This window comes from Morone saxatilis, unplaced genomic scaffold, assembly GCF_004916995.1.
Source record: "Morone saxatilis isolate NCDOM2014 unplaced genomic scaffold, NCSU_SB_2.0 Contig5, whole genome shotgun sequence".
Lineage (NCBI taxonomy): Eukaryota > Metazoa > Chordata > Actinopteri > Moronidae > Morone > Morone saxatilis.
Genome location: NW_023340095.1, coordinates 7,234,153 through 7,253,597, shown reverse-complemented (window position 1 = coordinate 7,253,597; position 19,445 = coordinate 7,234,153). Strand labels below are relative to the sequence as shown.

At 39.4% G+C, this 19,445-nt stretch overlaps 1 protein-coding gene across 1 annotated transcript; it reads left to right on the top strand.

Moving 5' to 3' along the window:
- Nucleotides 1–283: 283 nt before the first annotated feature.
- LOC118339322 (carboxypeptidase O-like) lies at nucleotides 284–4,067 on the top strand. Its single transcript, XM_035676903.1, has 11 exons — nucleotides 284–461; nucleotides 771–834; nucleotides 1,228–1,329; nucleotides 1,554–1,664; nucleotides 1,749–1,865; nucleotides 1,993–2,086; nucleotides 2,493–2,585; nucleotides 2,695–2,804; nucleotides 3,015–3,099; nucleotides 3,561–3,641; nucleotides 3,740–4,067. Exons 1-11 carry the CDS (start codon nucleotides 394–396, stop codon nucleotides 3,955–3,957), a joined length of 1,143 nt encoding a protein of 380 aa, XP_035532796.1. The 5' UTR covers nucleotides 284–393; the 3' UTR covers nucleotides 3,958–4,067.
- Nucleotides 4,068–19,445: the final 15,378 nt, after the last annotated feature.

Genomic DNA, 19,445 nt, shown 5'->3' with positions numbered 1-19,445 from the left:
GTTTAGACCTAGATTGGTATTATCATGTACTGTTTGCTTTGTAATTGGTTATGTTGTGGAGAAACTTAATGAGTGTTTGGGTCAGACAAACATACATGAAGAAGACAGCAGAATACCTTGTGATGTCAGGTGTTATATAATTTTAGTGGCACATCATAAATGTTAATATGTAACTTATTCAAAAGTTGGTCTCTCATAACATGTATTTACCTTTGTGTGGGCCCATAAAAAATATTATTTGAGATCCAGGGTCACCTTGCTGAACCACTGCTACTGCAAGCGACTGACGGTAGTGTTACTGCTCTCCACCCGGTACCTACTGCTGCAGCACTAACAGCACTGAGTGAGGTGTCCAGGAGAGAGACGGTAAAAGTCTAAACTAAGAACGAGCAAATGGAGAAGAAGACGCGTACATTCTGGATAGTAGGTTTGTTCCTGCTCGTTTCAGAGACTTCTAACAGGTGAGTGTTCAAACTTCTGTTTGAGCAAATTTAATTTTGTTTCCTTTTCTCAATTATATAAATTCAGGCATTCATGAAACAAAAGTTACACCATTAGAACAAATTTTGTTTTGTAAATGGTTTTACTTTATGAATTAATGGAGTTCATAAATTAATGAGATTATATTTGCATGTATTCCCAACTGCACAGCTGGCATTGTCCTTTTCTTAGAAAGAGCTTAGGTCCAACTCAAACCTATGTTCATTTTAGCACTCATCAAATCTAAATCATGACATATTGGAAATAATTGTAAATTTTTTAATTCCCAGTTTAGTGGAAGGTTTGGAATCAACACGGATCTATGACTACACCAAATATCACCCCATGGATGAGGTAGGAGTCTATCTACAACATAGACGTTTCCAAGTTTTATTAGTAATGTTAATTCGAGATTTCACAAATAGTCTCCAGAGTCTCCACAAAGTCAGTGAGTTTAATATTTTTCTTTTCTGTAGGTAAGACAACAAACTCTTGATGAGAGCAACACAGATAGATGGGTGAAGTGTTTTTTAAATAGTAGACGAGTTCACCAGAGCCCTGGATTACCAGACAGAATGCCTTATTATAAACATATCTTTCTCTGTGTTGTCTCACACCCCTTTCTCCTCCCTTTGATTTGCACTTTAATCTTTGTAGATAACAGTTGGACAATGGCCAAAGAAAACTATAAATAGGCCTACCATTATGGAAATGAATTATCACAATGATTAAATTGCAATATACCAGATATACAGGTGGATGGAAGATGTGGAGCGAGGGAACCCAAAGTTGGTCTCCTCTGCTATCTACGGATACACTTATGAAGAAAGAAATATCACACTGCTGAAGGTATTTAACATGTTTTATTTTACTTGTGGTGTCACCTTTAGGAAGTGGGGAGTTAAAAGTAAAGTGCTAGCCCTCTGACAGTGACTGTGAAAAGCAGTAGTGGACACATGAAAACTCTCACATGGATATTCTTTACATAATGTTACTTAGTGAACTGCATATGGACTGTTGTCATTTTCCTTGCGATGGAAAATACAGCACAAGTGTGTCTTGTGTGTCTCCAGTTGGGCCTACAAACCCCAGAGAGCAGAGAGAAAAAAGTTATTTGGATGGACTGTGGTATCCACGCTCGGGAGTGGATCGCTCCTGCCTTCTGCCAGTGGTTTGTCAAAGAGGTTTGTACACCTTCAGTGATACACATATTCACCAAAACAACTACACTCTGACATGTAAGTGTTTGAAATTCCTCCTTTGTTCAGATTGTCAACTCATATAAAACCAATAAGAAGCTGGAGCAGATTCTGCAGAACGTTGACATCTATGTTACTCCTGTGATCAATGTGGATGGATACATATTCACTTGGGCCAATGACAGTGTGAGTGCTCAGAATTACATTTCAGTTCATTCAGTGCAGTTGATTCACTTAAAGCATAACTGAATTAATCAATGGAATGAATGTTGTCTGACCTCTGTGCCTGCGTTTGTGTGTTGTTCTCATGTAGACTCGTCTGTGGAGAAAGTCTCGTTCAACCCCTCCTCCAGACAGTAGCTGTTATGGAGTTGACCTCAACAGGAACTTTAATGCCAACTGGGGAAGTGAGTTGCATACTTTCAAGAATCACAATCTGACAAATTAACCCTTATTTACCTCAAGGGGATAGTGACTCAAAGCTCCTATGTGTAGGATTAAACCATTTTTGACATGACAAATTATACTGGTCACATACTGGAAACTTTTCAACTTTTCAAAGAAGATTCGATTTGGATAGATAGATAGATTTTTTTATTGTCCTTTCCAGGAAATGTGTTGCCACAGTCCGTTCATTGCCTAAAATGGTATTGCAGCCAAAATACCCCTTGCAGTTGAATATCTTCTCTATGTCAGTGTGCATTTCTGTTCCATTTTATGATTATTTTTGACATACAAAAGCTAATATAGTTTAAACCTGGTATATTATTTTTGAGCTGAAAGTTTTGTGTGGTATGTACTTTCTTTCCTCAGCAGTCGGGGTATCATTTGACAGTTGCTCAAATACCTACTGTGGGAAATCAGCCGGGTCAGAGCCAGAGGCTAAAGCTGTTATGGACTTTGTTGGTAACTGTCTGCCTATAAAATTACATTAAAAACTAAACATTATTAAAAATGAGACAGGAAGGTTTGTTACATCTTAAATTACATGTGCAGGTATTCTGTGTGTATCTAGGTAAGCTGGTTAACCGAACTCTGTGTTTCCTCACCATCCACTCTGCTGGGCAACTTATACTCTTGCCATATGGCCACCCTGAGATCTCTGCACCCAACTACAATGAACTGGTGCGTGCTTCTTTGAATTTGTATAACAGTAAGTCAAGCAGTAGACCTTTAGATAAAAGATACACAGCTTTTAAGAACAGCCCAAGGTTTATGAGACCAGTTTTAACACAGTGAATGTCTCTCATGCACATACTGCACTGATAAAACATTTCTGTAGACATTGTTAGTGTATTATTGTTTCTATTTTTATAATTTTTGTGAACTTTGCAGGTTTCAGTTGGTAAGGCAGCAGCGGCAGAAATGAAGAAGGTACATGGGATGGACTACACTGTAGGAACATCTCCACAAATCCTATGTAAGATTTCATACTCACACACTGACTTGACCCATTCTTTCCTTTCCTTGCTTGTCCTGAATAGCTGTTATGCACACGGTCTGATCTGCACTCCCTTTGACAAGGCGCTCTGATGTTTTTAACCTTAGCAACCTAAATAAAAACAATAAACAGGAAGGCAAATTAGGACACCAGTTGAAATAATCCACATCAGCCTTTGATGCCATTGTGAATGGATGGGATATAATGCATCATCTACATTAGATGTTGGGAGTTTGTATCATGTATCACTTAGACTCCATTTTGGGCAGTTATGAGCTAAGATACACAAACATGGGTGAATGAATAGCACACAAGTTAGTGGGAGTTGGCTAACCTCAAAACAGAGTATAGGAGGGTGAATGAAAGAGTTGAAAACTGGGGGAAAAAAAGCTGAAGAAAGTCTCCCTCATGTCTCAGACTGCTTTCTCCTTAACCTTCAGATCCAAACTCAGGCTCAAGTCGTGACTGGGCTCGTCTCATTGGCATCCCATTCTCTTATACCTTTGAGCTGAGAGACAAAGGTGAGTGGGACAGTAACGTGTACTCCATATAGTTATCAACCATACAACATAATCTACTGCCTTTTTATTTGATGATATATTAATAAATGATCTTCCAGGTGAATTCAGCCATTTGCTACCAGAGGAGCAGATTCAGCCAGCCTGTGAGGAGGCCTTCGCAGGAGCTCTCTCCATCATCACATATGTTCACGACAAGACCTTTGGTACCCTCCCTAATGCTGCTGTCACCACAGTGACAACCACAATTTCTGGGGTTGCTTTGACAATTTGGAGCACTGTCATGGTTGTGTCTCTCACCACAGGGGTCTTGATGTAGGACAGTGAAAACATACAAGGTCTGACCACAAATTCGTAGGCAACACTGGCTAACCTCTCCACAGCTAGATGTGATAACTGTGCTTTCAAAATAAATATTGCATTTATGCAGTTGGTAATCTATTGTATTGTCTTTCTGCCAGATATATTTACCCAAATTGTATCATTATAAGTGTTCATTAATTAAATATATCTATAAGCTTGATCGTAATAGCCTGAGGTCCTCTGTGCATGTGTTAAAACGGCTACATTATTACACTATTCATACAATTTTTTGATTTTGATAAGAAGGGACGGACTAGAAAACCATACAGTAGCTGTTTTCAGAGTGACATGAGGGTGATGTTGTTCCTGCTTTCTGCAGCAGAGGGAAGTATTGCACCATTTTATACAGCACATTGTTTCTCATCCATGCAGGCTTCTCACGCCCAGACATATTTTACAGCTTTATGGGACTGGAGGACTTTTCATACTGCATAGTTCTCTTCAATTTTAGGTTGGAACAGCCATCATAAAGATAGAAAAACACACTTTTTTATGCTTTTGGCTTCTTACATGTCTCCTGCACATTCCCACATCCAAAGAACTACTGTCAACATGACTCAATGATTAAGTTCTTGTCCTTAATAATAGCCTACCATACATCATTCATACCTTGAATTTAACTGATTATCACATGATCAAGACTTAATATGAGGCAAAGGGCTGGAGTTTGGTAACACAAAGGCCATTCTCTGACATCAGTTTCATGTCTTGATGATAATTATAAGTTGGGGATGTTTCAAGGGTTATCCTTCAGTCATTTTTTAAGTCAGTGGGGTCAGTGCAGTGTGGTTCTTACAGATAAATCAGTCGCAGTATAATAAACGCTGGTGAAAAACCAGACACATGTTGGTATTGCATTGAGATACATATTTGAATTCATACATGAAAATGTGTGATTATTAGAGCAGCAACAATTTTGAAGGCAGCTTCTATATTTCGAGTTTTGTGGCATTAGAAGGTGCAAAAAGTCTAAACGTGTTCCTCAGATACCCTCAAAATGCTTTTCCAGTTATATCTGAAGAGGATTTTTCTTTTCAGTGTCCTCTGTTGTTGGCAAGATTACACCACACCACAGAGCCAGCAGTAATTAGTCTCAGCTCAGTCAGGTTCCAGGTAACAATGAGATGAATTGAATGTTTTTTTGCTTGGAAGAGCAGGTTTCTGTTGAGAACTTTAGATATACAGATTTCCCTCAAATGTCCTCTCTCCCACTCTTTCTCTCTGAGATTTATATTTCCAGAGTGTATCCTCCCTTGGTACCTCAGTGACTGCTAGACCACCAGTTATTCACACACACACACACAAACCACACACCACCACCACACCACACACCAGAACCACACACTTACCATGACAATGTGAAACATTTGACATAGTGCAAGTTGAATACCTATGTTGAGGGTGAGTGGGATGGACCACTTCACCCCTGATGGTTGTCCCTATATAGGTTGTTGGTTGTGTGTGTGTGTTGGTGTGTGTGTGTGCGCGCGCATGTGTCTGTGTGTGTGCATACACTGTATTTGAGCCGCAGTGGAAATAGAATTATATTCCAGCTCACATAAAACCTCGACAGAACAGAGAGACGGGTCAAATACCAGGGGACCGAGAGAATAATAAGCAGGGACACTGACACACACATACATACACAGCCCTTCGGGGAACAAACTATTCACTGCTCCATCACTTACATTCATGAAAGATACTCACACATGACTTGGTGAGGCAGAGCAGAGCTTCCTAACACACATACACACACAAACATAAGAACTGGGCAGGGATTCAGAGACACAGATTGAAGGTGATTATAATTCACAGTGAAGTCTGGCTGGTTTAGTTATTACCAGCTCATCCATCTATTTGTGTGTGCGCATGTGTGGTTGAGCACTCATCAAGGTAGCAGGGGAAAAACACACCATGGACATATATATCACAGAGAGAGAGATAGAGAGAGCCTACCCATCGAGGAAGAGGTGATTGAAGAAGAATGGATGGAAGGAACAAAGAGGAATACAATAGAAAGAAGATGGGGAAAATAATGTACACCACATTCAGCACAGTGTGTGATTCATGAAACAAAATGCATTCAATTAATGTAAACGGTAATAACTTAATACTCAGGTCTTCTACATGAGAGAAAAATAAGGATGGTTCCACAATAAAACACTGTGAACATAACAGCATGTACCTTATTGTGTGCCTCAAGTAAGGAGATAATTGTCTTTGCATCACCCAGATCATTTGAGTCACTACCATGGCTGTGGAATATATTTATTTCCTAGCAGGTAAACAGCTTAAACATTATTCTTGTGAGGTAAATCAAAACAAGATGTAACTTTAAATAAAAAAGTAATTATACAATGTAGGCTACATCTTATATGACTACTTTCTATAGTGGCAAATGTTAGCTAATGTTAGCAAACTTCATGCGAATACATGAAGCTGTGTGTGCTTCTCTATTCATGCTGCTAACATTACAATAAAACTGTTGGTAATTATAACTTGCGGCCACAGTTCAACAAAAGTTACACAGGCTTGCTTTAAACTGCAAGTAACCATAGCGACAGCACTTGTGCTTCTTGTGAAACTGACCTAACCATGAGTCAAATTGATTCCAAACAAACTTGAATGACCATTTTGGCAGAGCTTTTCATTTTGCCCGAGGTAAATACAATAATACAATATAAATTGTTCTGACAAAATGCACACAAGGGAGAGAGAGTCACGAGGAGAAGCTGAATCTCCTGGAGGACCCGTACCCAGATCTGTAACATCTGGAATGAGAAACAGCCAGAGGGGGAGGAGGAGGAGAGAGGTCCCAGGATGGCCTATTGTCCTCAGATGTAGTCTCGTCTGCACAACAAACATGGACTACAAGCGCTAGGTTTAAGAGATTATTTGAGACTGAGACCAACCCAACTTAAGGATAATGGTAACAGGCAATGTAATCAAAAGTTAAGACGAAAAGATTTAATTTTGAATTTAAAGAAACCAACAGAAATGATTCCAGAGGAAGGAGGCATGATGGGAAAAGGCCATGCAATCTGATGACTTCTTTTTAAACTTGGAACAGACAGGAGCAGAAGGCACAGAGTGGAATATGGTTTAAGGAGATCAGACAGGTATGAAGGGGTGTGCCCATTAAGAAAGTCTTCAGAAGCAGCTTAAAGTCTGTTCTCACACAGAGAGCCATTGAAAGGAAACTAAGATTGGTGTAATATGGTCGAACTTTCTCCTTTTCATTATTCTGAACCATCTGAATTTCTAGCACGTGGCAGGCCTGACGAAAAAAGGTTATACAATAATCAAGTCAATGGCATTTGCTTTATTGCTTTATTATTTTTATCAAAAAAGTAACTTGGCTGTCAATTCAATGTTTTCTTTCAGAGACAGTTGGCAGACAGCAGTAGATCTGCGTGCTCAGGATACTTTTTTAGGAGCTGTAAACTACCAAGGTACTTCTCCAGGTTACCATACCATAGTGGTAAAGGTGATATTTACTAAGTGTTTTTAAAGCCAAGCCTTTACTGAAAAGAGGATTCAATAGATCATGAAGCTAAGACTTTTTTTAACCTATTTTTATTTCTCTTTTGACCCATCAAAAGCTCAATGAATCACATTGGTGCAGGGATATTGTTGGGACCCCCAAGCAAGAGTTCAACACACTATTTTAGTCTCCGATCAATATGGAACCAAAGGACACATGTGACAAGTGACCGCTCTGCTTCTGTGTCAGACAGCGGTTGCAGGTGAAAAGACAAAAAGACAATGGAGAGTTTCACAGAATCCAATTTGCTTTATTAAAAGGAATTTTGGTGATTGGACATTTCCCATAATTTTTCAACAATGAAAATCCTTTTGACATGTTAATTACATCCAGCTAAAGGAAATGATAGTAATATGTTTATTCAGGCTTAACTATGTATTTCTAGGGTGAAACAATATGTCTCAACTCCCTATGAATCCCCCAGGTGGCAGCCAGGGTTCAATTTCCAGACGTTTAAGGGGAAAAATTGTGTTTTTGTTTCTCTGCGTTGAGACTGTTGTGAGAACTTGCCCAGATTTGGTTTATATTTCTCTGCTCCACTCGGACAATAGTGAGAAACTCTCAGTGCTGCTTTCTTTTCAACATGTGTGCATGCCAACGACTTGATTTCCGCAGTATGTTAGTATTTTTCACCATCTTAAGCTGAGACTCGTGGGTTTAATGTGGCTCTTCAGGTCCTTTCAAACATGTGTGTTTCCACGTGTGCCACACACATTCAGATGATGAATAGAAGTGTGTGTGAGAGGGCTCCTCTGCTGTGGACCCATGACACATCTTTCCCACATACTTTTATTACTAATCAATGTAGATGACACCATTTTTTACACACTGTCACTGACGATCGATGGGAATTATGCCATGCTTTTTAACTGTCACTGGTAATCAATGAGGGTGGCGCCATCATCTGCATCTCCTGATCATTACATGTGGTGATCAATAACAAAGCTGGCTCGGGATGACACATGATCATCATACTGGCAGTTCACGATCTACGAGGTAGATATGTGTGCGTGTGTGAGAGACTGAAAATAAGTCGAATGGCAGACTGACAGGCAGACAGACAGAGGAAGGAAACTCACGAAAACATAAAAACATAGACAAAGGTGGCTGGAAAGAATTTGACACGAGAGAGACACAAAGCTCAGGAAGTGGAGCGGTCATATTTCAAAAAATCATTCTGTCAATGCTATCATCAGACAATACAGTAGATAACACAACCTCCCTCCCTCCCTTCCTTCCTTCCTTCCCTTCTTACTGTAGGTGTTCACAGTGGTGCCACTGGAAAGTGGTTTATGATGTGTGTATTAAAGGTATCGTAACTCTTTGCCAATCACCTTCTACCTTACTATGAGCACTAGGGTCCAACATGATTGCAGTATTTTCTGCCAAAATTAGAACAGTTTTGGTTATTTTACATGAGAGATGCAATACTTTGTTTTTCTGTCTATGCTCTTCTTACTGGTTTGAAGAAAGCACAGATCTGATGGAAAGAAGTGATGCAGTTTATTTCTGTGCACCGATCAGACATTAGCAATAATAATCAGAATTAATTTTGATAACAGTTGTGGAGTTTGTAACTGTAATTAAACCTGCATTAAGTCACTTGGGGGGCAGTGCAACAAGGTGGAAAGACACAAATTATTGACTTGTTGTTGATATGGTAACCGTGTCACACAGATGAGCATTAGCATTCATTTGGAGTTATCTTTCTGGCTTCCTGTCAAAAGTCCAATATTGTGTGTGTGTTTTTTTTGTTGTGCAACTCCTGAGAGAAATATCACTCTTTAGCTCTTAAATGTGCCACACTGTTTACCAGCTAGTTGCTAAATTTGTCTGTCTTTGGTGCTGTGCAGGGTTTGTAAGAGCTTTTCTACTGAAAACATCTGTCTGCTAATTCTAGAAATGATACTGCTGAGAGCAGTGAGGGTGAATCTGAACAGTAGGCCTCTGTGCTGTAACACCAAAACAATAAGCTGAAAGATGTTAAAATGCTCAGAGTTGAAGGGAAGATCCTACAGTTGGGGGGTAATTCTCTGCAGGTTTCTCACCATGACAGTCTACAAGGAACCCCTTTCACGTTAAATATAGTTATTTCATTCATTTTTAATATTAACCTATTGATCAGAGCAGCTTTAACAAAAAGATGCAAGCTTAAAGGTCTACTTATAGCTTTATAAAACATGCACCAAGGCTTATTTATTAATGATCAATTAATGCTATTGGGAGAGAGCTGAAACCAAGAGTACAGGTGCTTTAAAATGATCCTTTATTTATTGTCTCTATGAATGTGAATACGTTCTTACACAAGTATGCATTTGTGTCCGTGTTTCTCCCACAACATTATCACAGGTGATTAGAGCCTTTAGTACTTTCATCAGTGGTAGATCACGTAATAATTAAGCTTTCCTTTGCAACTACCAATGATATTATTTTAGAAGCAGACTGAATCTCTCCTTCTGTTCAGTGGAAGAGGAAATGCTGATGTGCAGACATGTACTAGGTGTGGTGCTCCTGTAAAAACATGAAAAATGTACTGTTTCTCTTGTCCCAGTTCTCACCAGTGACCATGAGAGCACATGGGTGATTTATTTTATTTACTTAAGCAGGGTGAACTTTCCAACCAGGGTCATATTCATGTTTAAGTATAGAAATGTGGTGAATATCTCTCTGAGAAATAACTGCTCATCTTCTTCTCATTAGTTCTTGTATCTAAGTGTAAGATGTGTCATTATAGAATATAAAATGTTTCCCCTGTCTCAGATAGCCAACAAGCTATTATTTTAACCTTTGTGACTGACAGCTCTTTTTCCTCTATGAACAATTGCATCTCCTTGAGCCTTGAAAACAAGGCAAGACTTATTCCCTCGACTTCCTGCTTGGCACACTCGCTCTCACTGTTGACCCGACATTCTCTACATGAGATAACTATGAAAATACTTCACATCCGTTTTTTTCCCATTCCGTTCACGCATCAAGACATAAAGCAACAGAGGGAGCAAAAACCAAGATACAGACGAAGGAGACTGATAGAGAGTGAATGAGGAACATTGCAGTGGAATAGAAAGAGACAGACAAACTAACAGAGACCACACAGCAATCATGCCAGTCACAGACCATCACCAAGAGGTGACCAGGCCATCTGTGTCTCTCTCCGCCTGTAAAATGACTTGCCATCAAAACAGGAAATAGCCAATATTACACTAATACACTGAGGCAACACACAGAATGCCCTGATGGACACCTCTATTCTGGCACTATTTTGTGTTTGTGTGCTTAAATGCGTGTGTGATTTTGTCTGTGTATGCATGTGTGTAGTGAGTGCCGTATTGTATGACTTTAGTTTTATAGCTGTAGTCTCTCTGGACAAGTGGGCTCTAACATCAGCATGGAGAAAACAATATGTCTCTGATTAACACTGACTAGATAATGAAAGAAAAAGAAACAGTATTTGATCAAGACTAATTCTGAAATTAAACACAGAATGACTAACTTAATATTGCAGAGACTGACTCAGTTCCTGGGTAGAGTTTGAATTACTCTGTTTTAATAATGTGGGAAGGAATAAACTTGGACTTAATGTTATTGTATTAGGCATACTCCAGGGGAAACAGTGTGTGAGTTTGGGTGTGTATGAGAAAGTAATACATTCATGATGGATTAAATCTGTGTCTTTATAGATCTACATGTTGATTTATGGTACCACTGGACTGAATAATGAATGTGTGTGCGTTCCTCTGTGTGTGTGTGTGTGTGTGTGTGTGTGGGTGTGTGTATGTGTAGATGTGTTTTCTGAAACTCTGTTGTGTGTCTGTGTGTCGACATTTGCATTAGTGTAAGCGTGTGTGTGTCATGACCTGACAGTTGATCATGAATAATGATCATAATCAATTGCTGGACAGATCCTTGACCACTGTGGAAGGCTAGAGGTTACTGACAAGATGTGGGTACACACCCACACACACACACACACACACACACATACACACACCATGATCCTCTTCCTTCCCTTTCAGAAACACTTGCAGTGGGACATCACTGCTAAGTCCAATGTTTGTATCTTTTGAAGCAAGAAAACAGATACACTGTGCTGATTATTTAAACAGAGGAGGAGACTTGCAGCCACCTCCAACAGGTTCACTGTTGTTTTACTTTCCTCTACCTCTAGGTGGCACTGTTAAACAGCAAACAGAAACAACAGCAACAGAGACGCTGACAACCATTAAGTGAGGCAGTATATCAGGATTAATTTGTTGCATAGTGTGTGGAACTCATCTGAACTTTACTTTGTCCCATAAAAGACGTGATGAACAGAAGCACATGAGAAGCTGTAAGCCTAGAGTCCTGTAGGCCAGCTGACATGCAGTCTGATATAACACACATTCATTTTCAAGTTTATACAAAACAGTTTGCTTTCCATTAGATCATACACATAACACAGAAAGTTAAATCAAAGATAGGCTGTATTAGACTAAAATGAAAACAGTGCTTCTCCTAATTTAGATTAGTATAGCATATGTTTCCCAAATGATAAAGGCTAAATATCAAAGGTTTTCTTAGTCTGACTCTTTCTCCCTCACTCACTGACTGTGTGTGAGTGTAGATGTGTGTAGGCGTATGTAGGTGGTGGTTCACGCAAACAAGCATACAACTGTGAACTGTGAAGCTTGATTTATTTCACCAGCAGTTTCAACAAAAGGCAGCTTCCTCTCAGCTTTATAATGTAATAGTGGTCCGAAAGTCCCTTTTATTTTTCATCTTTCCCTTCTTTCCCCCTCCTCCCTCATTCTCATTCTCATATATGTGATGGTCGTTATTGTCAAATCAACGTTAACCCATAGACACCCAATCATAGTGACATACTACTATGCATAAACACAACTACACCCCACAGTATAAGATGGATTATGCTCTGGAGTAATCAAGCATGGATGTGTGCACAAACAGGAGCCACCCTGTGTTGGGCCCCTGCCCAACTGTCCTCTGAGGAGAGAGTGCTCTTTAGCCTACATGAGAAGCATACAGTATTCCTTCATGAGTCGGAGTGTCATCGTTTCTCATGCTGCTGTGTTGGAGTCATGAGGCTGCTGAGCTGTTGGTGGCAGACATTCAGGGTCAGACCAGATGAACAAATAATTCTTGCTGATGGTGTGAACAATACATGGAGTTCATTTATTCCAAATGAGAGAAAACATTAATGCTACATCAAGGCACTGAATGAGAATTAACATTCATTCCATTCAGGGACATTAAGAAATTATTTTGTTATCCAGTCTAGAAACACAACATGTGAACTTTTTTGTGTACGTAGCGATCATGATGCAAAACTCCAAAAAAAAAGTCAGGGTTGGTATGTTCTTGTTTCTAGGTTCTTGTTTCCATTCAAGAACCTAGACCAGTTGTCAGACATTGTCTGTACTTTTTTTCCTGATTCGGTCACATCGCATTCCCTGCACAGACTTTAAGGGACATATTCCAATATTAGTATTATAGTCCAGTATGATGATACATCCTCACTGGAATGTACGTTGTAAGCACAACATTATTCTCATAATGTCACGACTTTATTCTCATAGACCTAATATTATGACTTTATTCTTGTAATTTCCAACAAAAAAAAAGTCTGGCCCTAACACTAGTAGTTTGATGACAGGTTAAAAAGTACAGTTTTTAATTCCCCCCTTATGGTTTGCATATCGATCTTCAGCTGTCACTATCATAAAGGCAATACAAGTAAAAAATACTAACTAACTACTAATACTAAAAATACTGTATGTTGGTGATATCAGAGTGTTTTCGGAATAACAGGCTTAGGGACGAATGAGTATCCACAGGTTATCTTTAAAGAACTTGAACTTCCTGGAAAACTTGCATCTTCAGTGGTGACCTTAGTCTGCACTGCTGGGTGTATCTGAAAACTCAGACCAGTAAAGTTTTCACAAACCTTTTACAACAATCCCACCTGTCTGCTCATTGAAACTGCCTCCCCAAACTAAAAGCCCATTGCTTTACACTTATGATGTGTAATGTTCTGCACTACCAGGCTGTTACAAAAGGAAAAGGAATCAAATTATAGCCTGATGGACTGCAAAGGAAGCAAAACACACACACGTAGTCACCCTTTGTTTTTGCATTTACTTACAATGTGTGTCAGATACAAGAATAACTAAACACTAAGGCACACACTGTGTCCCCATAATCCATAAACTCTGATTTAAACCTGATAGAGCACCTGAGAAGACAAAAAGACCACTGAACACATACACTTGGCTATGCATTCCTGGCAGCACACACTCATCATACTGGTACTTAATGTGATAAAAAAAGAGCCTCACATACACACACAGAGGACAGCAGAAGGTAGCTACACACAAACACACACATTAGTATAGTTTAGTGAGCCTCCATGCATACAGACTACCTGTTTAAATCAATCATTACATCGCCGCTGGCTCATATGTAACACTATGGAGAGGAAGGGAGGTGGATGGATGGATTGAGGGAGCAAGAGAGGGTGGGGTCAGGGGAGAGAGGGAAAGAGGGGAAGATGGATTGTCCATAAGCAGAGAGGAACAGACTGTTGTGTTATGGCTAAATAAAAAAAGAGCTGCTCGTAATACAGTATTAGACTGTTTTATGGTATTGAGAGCAGAGGAAAGAAGGATAAGACAAAAGAAACAGGTCAAGGAAGGTTGCTGAACAGTTAACAGGATGACACCGTTTCTGTTCTATTTGACACTATCAAAGTAGAGAAGACGTTGAATATATAAACTGTGGGATGTAAAAGGGGACAATTGAAGGGACAAGTCTTTTAAGGAATGAAAATTGATAAATAGGAAGAATATGTAACACAGCGCAAGGGATAGCAGGGTGTGGCGCTACGGACACTCAGGAGAGAGACATCAAGAGATGTAGGGATGAGATAAAGAGGAATGAAAAAGTGTAAGAGTGGGCCGGGATCAAACCGGCTGGACAGATTGCTGGTGTGAGGAATAATGTGTTGAGGGGAAGAGGGAGAGAAGGTAAGTACACGGAATGAAACAGTGTCGGATGCAGGGTGATGGATGATGAACGCTGTAGGCGGCAGGATGGTAAGGAAAGCTAGATGAGGGAAGGAAAAGAATGATGAAAGGAATACTGATGCAGGGTTACCCTTACACTCAAATTATATCATTATTAAATATAATTTCATTTTGCGTTTTTCAGACGTTTCAACTTCCTGTGCTACAACCCAAACTGCTTCTTTTGAAGACATAATCTTTTATGTTTATGTTTAAAGTGAAAAGTTTTAAAAAACACTGTAGTCTTTTAGCCTTTAGATCATTTTTGATTCAAAAAAAAGATTCATGAACAAGACTTGCTACTGCCACCCTAGCTACTCTTTGAGGCTGTTCATATGCGCAATAATGCTTTGACTTAAAAGATAACATCAGTATGCTAACATGCTCACACTGACAATACTACATGCAGATTTTTAGCAGGTATCATTTCCGCCATGCTTACTTTAGCATGTAAGCATGCTTACGTTTGCTAATTAGCACTAACACACAAGTACAGCTGAGGCAGATGGAACGTTGGAAATATTTGCCCTCATGGTAGCGCTAGATGCAAAGTGAAGAGACTACGAAGTCATTACTCTTCATCCTGAATCAGATCAAATCGGAAATTGAACCGAATCGGGACCTTGTGAATCAGAATTGAATCAATTTGGGAAATCAGTGGCGACACGCAGCTCTAGTGGAGGAATAAACAGAGGATGAAGAAGAGGAGGAAGGAATGATAGTCAGATGAAAGAGTTTTAAAATGAAAAATGTGGTGGATGAAGGGAAAGAGGGAGGAAACAACAGATTGATAGATGGCCGAGGCAGGACATGGTGTCTGACTAATGGTAAACCAAGGTGGCAGAATGGGCGGAAAAAAGAGCTGAAAGGGAGGATGGTGAGGCACAGATGGATGGGAAGCGTGTCACGCTGCTTAACTAATGTTTCCCAAGCCCGTAGTTCAATTCCTTTTCAGAATTAAAGCTCCATCTATCACCCCAATGTGCCTCGTTAGCAGTGAAGCCCTAAACAATCCCAACACAACCATTTACATTTTAAGAAAGACGGGCTATGGAGCTTTTATCTGTCTGTGTTCCTGTCTGTCTGTCTGTTTCTGTTTCTTTCTTTCTCTGTCCATCTTTCACCCTTTCACACACGAACACAGAATATTGATGTAAAATGCATACTAATGATCAAGGACATGGTGCCGTCCACCAGAAGAAATTACTGCAGACACAGGCATCTTTCATTAAAAACATGAAACCACACACTGAAAAAAGAGACAAACTCTCCCATGACTGTGTATTATTTTTCCACTGAATTGTCTCTTTGTCAGACAAAATTGTGTGAAATCAGTTTGATTAAGGTAATAATAGACATAGCATTCATTAGACACTTTATCCCTGCTTGGTTATGAGTATTCTTTATTATCACGGGACACATGATAACATAATACATAGCTCTAGCGTAAATAAAATTGCACTATTCATTTTTTTCTGCTTTTCGCAATTATTTGTAATATACATATATAAATATATATATACATCAGTCTGGCGACAGCCCAGCAGTCAGCTAATAATGACTAGGTTGTATTTCACACAATTCAATTTCAGTGATGAACTGCAAAAGGTCTTAATTGCTTTTGGGCTTGCTTTCTATAAAGCTGAGTCATTTCCTACAATCCATGAAGGAAACTGGAGTAGTTTCCCTTCCCTCCATATTTACAACATAATTATCAATATGCCACAAAATCTTCACTAGATTAATTTCAATCTAATTCTAAATGTAATCATAAGTTTAAGTTTTATATGATGTGCAATGGAGAAGAAAATGAGAACAGTTTGAACTTGAGGATCAGGATGAGGAATTGTCCAGTCTTTTTCTGTACTAGCTTATCATGATGTTAGCTTAAGTCTATTTTCATTAGTAAATTGGAGAAAAAACGTGAGAGAAATGTGTAACAACAAATCCGCCAGTGAATTAATTGCATCCATGATATCGTAGGATTGCAAGCAATCATCTTCTAGATCTATTTCCATACTTAACTCGCAGACATGAGAGGTATCAATTTTCTTATCTAACTCTGTGCAAGTTATGGAATAAGTATATTTCCAAAAATGTGTAACTATTGTTTCAACTATATGCAAAAGAGTGCAAATTTAGCTTGAAAGCTCAAAATCAGAAAGAATGATGGTGGGCTCAATATGTCTAAATGTGGAAGAGAAAATCATCATTATGGTTTATGGGAGACTTCCCTTACCTCCAAGATTCCAGGTTCAATCAATGAACCTGTGAAGTGCACATACATTGATGGACAAAGTTAAGGGTTTCCTTTTTACACAATTCTTACTAACCTGCACAGGTTTCACACATTTTTCCATTCCCAGTGGGTCTTTACCTTCACATGGAAAACAATAACCGCAGGTGTTGTTGACTAGCGTGATGCTGCCAATGTTTATTGCTCCTAAAATATTTTACCTCTAGTATCTCACTGATCACCCTGGACCAGCATAGTGGCAGTGGCGCAGCATTGTTGCCACACAACTAGAGGGTTTTGTCTGTCCAGGCTGTACCCTGCTTCTCACCCAAAGCATACTGGAATGGGCCCCAGTCCCCCGCAACCCCGCCAAGGATAAGTGTGTATGATAATGGACAAATAGATGGATGGATCACCCTTGATCCCTCCATCCCATGTTTGCTCCAGCTACTCTCTGTCTCTATTTGTTACTCTCACTCCTTTACTCTTCTCTAATCTATATCCATGGATCTCTATCAACACTCACTCCCTCTTGTCTGCTCCCTTCCTCTCCTCTGCTTTGCATCACTTTCTTTTTCTCTCTGTCTGTCTGTCTGTCTCTGCTGACGGTGGCCATTATTAAAAGCTGTCCTGTCAGATATGTCGCTCATGGCTGTTATTGATGCCCCTTCATTACTCATTATCGTTGAGTGCCTGTATTAGTGCTGACTGGCCATAAACTGGCTGACACACACACACACAATGTCTACAGCGAGGGACAGCAGAAAGATGGAAGATTGTGTTGTTTCACTCAACCTCTATATAGAACATGATCGGAACTCAGAGGTTTTCATAACTCTGCCTGTTGCTGCCTGTTGTTACAACTGGATGATAAGATACTAAATACATACTAAACTGTTGCATATGACCCAATTCTGTTTGTCTGACATTTACCATACACTATTCTGTTTGAGCTGAATTGAGTTTTTATCAAAGTGAAACATGAATCATTTGTTTCACGCTGTCAAACAAACCAACATAAGCTTTACAACTGGTGTTAAAAAGCACAGGAGGAACTCTGGTCTTTGCTGTTTATGTATTATAAAAAGGAGCATTATAAATCTATAAAACTAATCTATATCCATTTATAGCAAGTTCCAGTATAAGAGTTCCCTTTCTTTCTCTCTCGTAAACAAAAAATGTTTAGTAATGGTATCAGTACTGGTATTACTTGGTAAAGGCCTGAAGAGAAATCCAATGAATTTGGCCATCCCTATTCCAAGTACTGTCCTGTTTTGAAGTTGAAATGTATGTCATGACTATTTTAGATAACTTACCATTTAACCTTAGAGTTGCTCATGCTATGTTTGTTCCACCTAAAATGTGGTGATTTTTTTCTCTTCTTTAATGAAGGGGAAAGAGGAATTTCATGGATGAAAGACAGGGTGGTTGTGGGATTATTTTCTCACAACCGTTAATTTAACTGATCCTTCACACACACCCTTCACTCAGCCGCTACTGTTAACACAAGTCTGTGTCTGATTTATAGGTCACAGGACACTGCTGCTGTTTATACTACAGATACCTCCCTCTCTGTCATATGAGAAAACCATGCACAGTGTATAAAGTTATCGGACAGATGCCTTTTATGAGTCTGACACTCGCTCTCCTGTTTGCGAATACATTGGTTTTTTATCAGACCTCACACACTTACACACAGAGGCATATGGAAGTACTTTCCCTTGTTTGTCTATGTGCTTGTCTGTGTTGTCTTAGGGTTTGGTCACATGCCACAGGAAGCCATGTTGGACGTCCTCGAAAGCACATAAGACTGAAAGGATCATTGATTGTGCTGGCCAAGGAGAGGAAATGAATTTAACTGGGGAAACATATGTATTAAAAATGTACAACAAATTAAAAAATAAGTGAATAAAGCTTACCTAACCCTAAAGTTCCCGATCAGCGTAGTCATGGTGAAGCCCGCTTGTCTAAAGCCAACAGACAACAATGCCACATAACCATAATATAGAGTAATAAGTTTTATTGCACTTTTGACTTTATTGGCAGTTTGCTACATGCAAATACTGAGCTACAGGATTTTTGCACTAAAAAAGTACATTTCTCACAAATGTACCATAAAAGGCACATAATATGGTCTCATGAGATCTCATACATTCATGTTAATCCACCACAAAGGTGCACAGCAGCTGTGCATCCAGTTTGGCCCAGTCAAACACAATTGGCCATGTTGGCAGATGACCCAGTGAGGGTTTTCCCATTTGCAATTTCTTCTGGGTTGTCTGCCTTTATTGTCTCATTTAGTCTCCTTTTAATTCTTGTTTTGATCACCACCAACTCCTGAGGGAAATATCTGGCTCTTTAGCTGCTAAATGCTCTACTATGTTCACCAGCTATTTGCTAAAATTGTTCGGTGCAGGGCAGGGAGTGTATCGTATAGGTTTATCCAAGCATTTTCTTTTGCTGAAAACAGCTGCCTGATACAGCTAGAAATCCAGTTGATTAGAGGAGTGAGAGTGAGCTGAAACAGCCAAGTTGGAGCCCTGATATAAAGCTGTAAAGCTCCGTAGAGTTGGGGAAACTGCTGAGCCGGGCAATAATTTGCTGTG